This window comes from Carlito syrichta, unplaced genomic scaffold, assembly GCF_000164805.1.
Source record: "Carlito syrichta isolate Samal-C Ts95f unplaced genomic scaffold, Tarsius_syrichta-2.0.1 Scaffold101913, whole genome shotgun sequence".
NCBI classification, from domain to species: Eukaryota; Metazoa; Chordata; class Mammalia; order Primates; family Tarsiidae; genus Carlito; species Carlito syrichta.
This window is the reverse complement of record NW_007046009.1, coordinates 101,404-108,614: the sequence shown is the minus strand read 5'-3', so window position 1 is coordinate 108,614 and position 7,211 is coordinate 101,404. Positions and strand designations below refer to the sequence as shown.

General features: G+C 38.7%; 1 protein-coding gene across 1 annotated transcript in view; it reads left to right on the top strand.

Moving 5' to 3' along the window:
* Positions 1–5,684, top strand: part of XK (X-linked Kx blood group) — a 50,561-nt gene extending 44,877 nt beyond the window's left edge. Inside the window, exon 3 of the mRNA XM_008064586.1 lies at positions 4,858–5,684. Coding sequence (XP_008062777.1) covers positions 4,858–5,684 — 827 coding nt within the window. The remainder of the gene's footprint in view (positions 1–4,857) is intronic.
* Positions 5,685–7,211: the final 1,527 nt, after the last annotated feature.

Sequence of the window (7,211 nt, the reverse complement as noted above, 5' to 3'; positions counted from 1 at the left end):
CCCTCCCTCTTTCATTCTTTCAGTTGGAGGGTACAAGTGAGGATTTGCTGCATAAGTAGGCTGTGTGCAGGTGAAGTTCGGGCTTCTAGCTGGCCCCATTTATATCTGTGATCTTTTGCAGTGAATGCACAATGGTAAAAGCGATGATTGAAGCCAGTTATTTCAAGATAATTTTTCTGCATTCTCAGAAGACTTCTGTAGTTGATTACTACTAGGCACCAACTGGGAAGTAATTGCTAATTCTCTTGATAGAGAAAAAGTTATAACTTGGAAATAATTGACCTAACAAGAGAAAAACTGATAGATACTTGAAAAAATTATTTGAGTCATTGTATTGTTAAAAGCAATAAACATTTCAGAGTTAGAATACAATAACTCTAACAATGTAAATACTGTGTATGTATAACTAGATAATTTACATTTTAATCATTCATGCTTAGCTCATCTTCTGCATTTAAAGTATTTTTCTTATAGTAAAGAGAACATAAGAACTAAAAGAAAAAGATTCAATACTGGAATTTTAGAGTGTGGAAATTTGTAACCACACATATAAAAGTAAATCACGAACATGTTCTGCTTTGCAATGCTCTACTGAGGTAACCTCTCAGGAAAAGTAACTCAGTCCAATTACTTTCCAGTGTACTCAGACAAGGATGGTTTTATTTTTTAAAATTTACTTAATATAAGCTGGTCTTTCCAGTGAATGACAGAGAGAGTTTAAGTCAATGCCAGCAGACTATGAGGAAATTTGACTTTGAATATGATTATTTCTTCCAGACAAATAAATACCAAGGCCTTAGAGAATTTATGCTCACCAATATAAATGTTTATTCATTGATTCAAAACTTAAATAAGAAAAAGAAAATTTATTCCAATGCATTTCAAATTATACATTTAGGTAGAGACAATTATGCTACATGGATAGCATTACATGGAATTACATTTTCAGAAGCAGGCATGAGTAAGGCTACAGTAATGCAGATAGTGCAGTATTGGCAAAAGAATAGATAAATAGATCAATGGAACAGAATAGAGAGCCCAGAAATAGACCCACATAAAAATAATCAACTGATCTTTGACAAAGGAGCAAAGGCAATACAATGGAGAAATTAGAAATGATAATCTTTCTAACAATTGGTACTGGAACAACTAGACATCCACATGCTAAAAAAAAAAAAAAAAAGGCTCTAGACCTTACACCTTTCACGAAAACTAACTCAAAATAGATCACAGACCTAAATGTAAAATGCAAAACTATAATACTCTTAGAAGATAACATAGGAGAAACTCTAGATGACCTTGGGTTTGGTGATTACTTTTTAAATACAACACCAAAGGTTTGATTCATGAAAGAATTGATAAGCTGGAATTCATTAAAATTAAAAATTCCTGCTCTGCAAAAATAAGCCACAAGCTGAGAGAAAATATTTGCAAAAGACATACCTGATAAAGGACTGTTAACTTTATACAAACAAATCTTAAAACTCAACAATAAGAAAACAATCCGTTTACAAAATATGTTAAAGACCCTAACTGACACCTCACCAAAGATAGCCAGATGGAAAATAAGCATGTGAAAAGATTCTCCACACTATTTGTCGTCAGGGAAATGCAAATTAAAAAAATAATGAGATGCCATTATGCACCTTAAAAAAACAAGGAAATTCTGCCGTTTTCTACAATGTAGATAAACCTGGAGGATATTATGCCAAATGAAATAAGCCAGACTCAGAAAGAAAGATACCATATGGTCTCACACATACATGTAATTTTAAAAAGTCTAATTCATAGAACCAAAGAATAGAATGGTGGTTACCAGGGACAGGGATGAGGTGGGGTAAATGAGGAAATGTTGACCAAAGGATGAATGTACAGCATAGTGACTATAGTTAATAATACTGTATGTATACTTGAAATATGCTAACAGAGTATATCTTAGGTGTTCTCACCCCCAGAAATGTAACTGTGTATGGTGATAGATATATTAGTTAACTTAACTGTAGTAATCATTTCATAATATATGTGTATATCAAAACATGTTATACACCTTAAATATATTGGCCAAAATCCAGAACGCTGGCAGTACCAAAAGCTGGCAGGGATGTGAAGCAACGGGGACTCTCATTCATAGCTGATGGGAATGCAAATGAGTGCAGCTACTATGGAAGACAGTTGGAAGGTTTCTTTTTTCCTTTTCTTTTTTTTTTTTTTTTTTTTTTTTTGAGTCAGGGTCTCACTCTGTCGCCCAGGCTGGAGTGCAGTGACATGCTCACGGCCACTGCAGCCGCAACCTGCTAGGCTCAGGTGATCCCTCTGCCTCAGCCTTCCAAGTGGCTGGAACCACAGGCATGCATCACCATGCCCAGCTAATTTTGTGATTTATTGTAGAGATGAGATCTCACCAGGTTGCCCGGGCTGATCTCGAACCTCTGGGCTCAGGCAGTCTTCTCGCCGTGGTCTCCCAAAGTGCTGGGATTACAGGCATGAGCCCTGAGAGGTTTCTTACAATACTAAACAACATCCTCTTACCATATGATCCAGCAAATCACACCCCTTGCCCAAAGAAATTGAAAACATGTCCGCACAAAAACCTGCACGTGGATGTTTATAGCATCTTTATTCATAATTGTCAAAACTTGGAAGCAATGAATATGTATTTTAATAGGTGAATGGATATATAAACTGTAGCACATCCAGGTAATTGAATATTATTTAGCACTAAAAACAAATAAGCTATCAAGGCCAGGCACAGTGGCTCACACTTTTAATTCTAGCACTTTGGAAGGCTGAGGTGGGAGAATTCCTTGAGCCCAGGAGATCGAGATCAGCCTGGGCAACATAGTGAAACCTTGTCTCTACAAAAAAAAAAAAAAAAATAGCCAGGCATGGTGTCACATGCTGTAGTCCTAGCTACTTGAGAGGAAGAGGTGGGAGGAGGGAGGATCACTTGAGCCCAGGTCAAGGCTGCAGTAAGCCGTGATTGTGCCACTGTACTCCAGTCTGGATGACAGAGTAAGAGTGATACCCTGTCTCAAAAAAAGAAAAAAATGAGCTATCAAGCCATGAGAAAATATGGTGGAAGACACTTAATGTATATTACTAAGTGAAATATGCCAATCTGGAAAGGCTACATATTAGATGATTCCAACTATATGACATTCTGGAAAAGGTAAAACTATGGAGACAGTAAAAAGATCAGTGGTTGCCAGAGATTGGAGAGGAGGGGAAGGGTGAATAGGTGGAACACAGAGGATTTTTAGGACAGTGAAACTACTCTGATGCTATAGTGGTGGAAGCATGTCATTACACATTTGTCCAAGCTCATAGAGTATACAACACCAAGAGTGAGTCCCAGTGTTAACTATGGACTTTAAGTTATAATGATATATCAATGTAGGTTCATCGATTGTGACAAATATACCTCTGTGGTTTGGAATGTGGATAATGGGGGAAACTGCTTGTGTGGGGCCAGGGAGTATATGGGAAATCTCTGTACTTTCTGCTCAATTCTTCTATGAACATAAAAACCATGCTAAATACAGTTAATCAAAATAAAGAAGCATATTTCAAGACAGTTAAAAAAAGAAACAGTAGGCATGGAAGGTATTATCATCTCAGTTTTCTGGGTGAGAAAACAGAATCCAGAGAGGTTACCATTTTCCCAGTAGAAACTGGTGAGGCAGGATAAAACCAGAGCCAGATTCTCAGCTCTTAACTCACAGTCCTGCCTCTCATCCCTCCTTGTGCCAATATGTGGAGGTACTGGCAGCTTGTTGTCATTATATTTCCGTTTTGACCACACAGTCTGTGCTCATGAGTTGGCAGCATATTTCATAGGTAATAGAACTCAAGGCCACCAGTGTTGTGCTCTGGAACATAATACCATGAGCCATTTAAATGAGCCACATCTTGTCTGCTCGATCTTCTGCTTCTATTATAAACTGGATAACTCGTTAGCCTTAAGTCATTTTAAGAAATAAACAGCTAGAATTGAGACTTCTTGAAACGCTAAGGCCTTTCTGCCCAAGACAGATTCTCAGTCTCATTTTTTTAGCTCTCTACAGAATTTAAGAATGTAACAGCAGGGAGCATTTTATAGTCAGTATATATGCTTAAAAGGTCCTGAAGGTAGAGAAAAACATCCTGAGAAACTTATTACTGAGTGCCTTCTGTTTGTATATCTACTACTGGTATATGTTAAGGGGGCATAAAAAGAAAATATTGGACATGGTCAGTCTTATTTCTCAGAAGTTTAGAAGTTAATTGAGGAAACAAAAGACACCATGTCAAGGACTCTACATATTCAGATAGACTAGGAAGATGATGCCAGGAAGGTGTATTGAGTTACCCTGAATCAAACTCTTAGCAAAGAATTTGAGTACATGTATTTTGGGAGAAAGGGGTAAGGAGCATAGGAGAAGAGAAATAAGACAGGGAAGGGAAGGCAGCCAATAAATGTTGACAACTATTAGACAGCTATCACTGTGAATGACTAGAAGTTAATCCTATGAGGAAACACTAGGAAATGGTATAGAACACATACCTCCGGTTTACACTACCTAAGGGATGGTAAGCCAGTGTACTTATATTTCAGCTCCTAATCAGGGCTGGAATTGGGATATTAAGGGTTCTCCCAGGGGTATTAATTCCTGGCACTTCAGCCTTCCACGCACCTAACCAGAGCAGCCTTCTGCAATTCTGGGAAATGTACCCAGGGACAGTGGGCAAATATTGACAGCCTGTGTATATAAAACAGGGGATTCCAGGGAATGCAGATTGGGGACTGACAGAGTGTCTGCCACAATAGGATTTCTGGTGGAAGTGAAATTGACAGTGCTTTCTCTTTTTTCTCCAAAGGCCTCCTCATGACCATATCCCTGTTGTCCATTGTGTATGGAGCCTTGCGCTGCAATATCCTAGCCATCAAAATCAAGTACGATGAGTACGAGGTCAACGTGAAGCCTCTGGCCTATGTCTGTATCTTCCTCTGGAGGAGCTTTGAGATTGCCACACGAGTTGTAGTCCTGGTTCTCTTTACCTCCGTCCTGAAGACCTGGGTGGTGATTATCATACTCATCAACTTCTTCAACTTCTTCTTGTACCCCTGGATCCTCTTCTGGTACAGTGGCTCCCCATTCCCTGAGAACATAGAGAAGGCCCTCAGTCGAGTGGGTACCACCATCGTACTATGCTTCCTCACTTTACTCTATACCGGTATCAACATGTTCTGCTGGTCTGCTGTACAGCTGAAAATCGACAGCCCTGACCTCATCAGCAAGTCCCAGAATTGGTATCAGATACTTGTATATTATATGATGAGATTCATTGAGAATGCCATCCTCCTCCTCCTGTGGTATCTTTTCAAGACTGACATCTATATGTATGTGTGTGCACCTCTGTTGATTCTGCAGCTGCTCGTTGGGTACTGCACAGCCATTCTCTTCATGCTTGTATTCTATCAGTTCTTCCACCCTTGCAAAAAACTCTTTTCCTCTAGTGTTTCTGAAAGCTTTCAGAGGTGGCTCAGGTGTTTCTGCTGGGCCTGCAGGCAGCATAAATCCCATGGGCCAGTAGAAAAGACAGATGTAAAGTCGTCCAGAAGTAGAGATGAGACACCGTCTAGCAGTAAAACAAGACCTGAGCCCAGTCAGTTCTTGGATGCTGAAGAGCTCTGCTCTGCTTAATGGGCCCTGAGGTCTCCTGGGGCACAGGCATATTGTTTTCTAGGTTTGATACCTGTTCTTTGTACAAGTAATGAACCCTGCATAGGGAATAACACAGGAGGTTAGCTGTCAACTCCTTAAGAGCTGCTCCTCTTTATAGTGCTCTTGGGTATATGGAACTATGGCGAGAAGCCATGGAAACTTCTGAGTGTAGAAGAGGTAGCCTAAGGTTTCACAGTTCACAGGTGACCATGCTATGGTCTTCTAGGCATTACTGGCCTTTTGAGTGACAAGGTACCCCTGAAATCTGAGTTGACTGGTTAGACTCATCAGGTAGAATGAACAGAGAGGCTTATGTGTTTTCTAGTTTTCTTGACTGTTAGTTTGGGTAGCATGATGATTTATTATCCCTGAACATAGTTTTTACAAACCAAGAGCTGTCCCAATGATCAGAGGACATTACTGGGGTTTTGCCACCAGCAGCATCATTCCTGTCAGAACGTACAAGGAAGGCTGTTCGAGCTTGATTTTTGAATAGACAGATGCTCCATTTTCATCTCATTAGGGCTCTTTGTACATAGCCAACTATAGCCACCCTGACATGCTATCTCTAATTGATTCAGGAACCTAGATTTGGTGACTTTATTCCTTAGCATCTGTGGATATGAAATGAATTCTAAATTTGGCTATGGAAGCCCTGAAATTTTAGGAAACTTGTGATCTTTTGTTATGTTGAAGAATTTCTGAATCAGTAGGGTTGTTAAAACATCAAAATGATGGAGGCTTATGTAAGTAGAAGTAGAATTCTTACCATCTCAAGATGGTTGAAGGTGTGAATCTGCTGAAAGATAAACTTCAGCCTCTTCAAGTTTCAGTTCTGCTCTAAGATTCTGGGAAATTTCTATTAGAATTAGCTAGAATTCACCTTCTTAGGAAAGAAGAGAATAAAACTTAGTCTTTACTCCTGCCTCTTCCTTCCTTGCCTGCCAGGAAAGTTTTAGATAAGAGTCACCGTGGTTAACTTTTAAAAAAAAATTTTATTTAAACCCCACAGAACCACAGAAATCTCTCCCAATTCAGTTATATAGGGCATTTTGATTTTCATTATTTAAGGGAAGAGGCTTTTTCTCACCACCATTCCTAGTTAAAGGTTGACTTTAGAAATTTTTTTTAATTATAGAAAGAGATGAAATAGCAAGAGATTTTTGTCTTGTCATTGTATACATTTTGATTTGGCACAACTGTGAGTTAATTTGAAAAAGATTTCCAATTTTATCCTCCTATAACCTTTTATGTTCTATATAGTTTTTCCTTTAAGCTACAACCCTAATTGTTTCATAAAAGAGGATTTGGTAGCATATTCTCAATTGTCTTGGAAAAATGCCTGGATTCAGTGTCATTATTTCTGCCATCAAATCTTAAAATGCTTGGAAACAGGTGACCATGAAGATCACACCAATTTAGAATGAGGATTAGAGTAACACCTGAGAAATTTACAAAGGAAACTATGGACTCTATTTTACCAGATGAAATAGGGATCCACTTTTC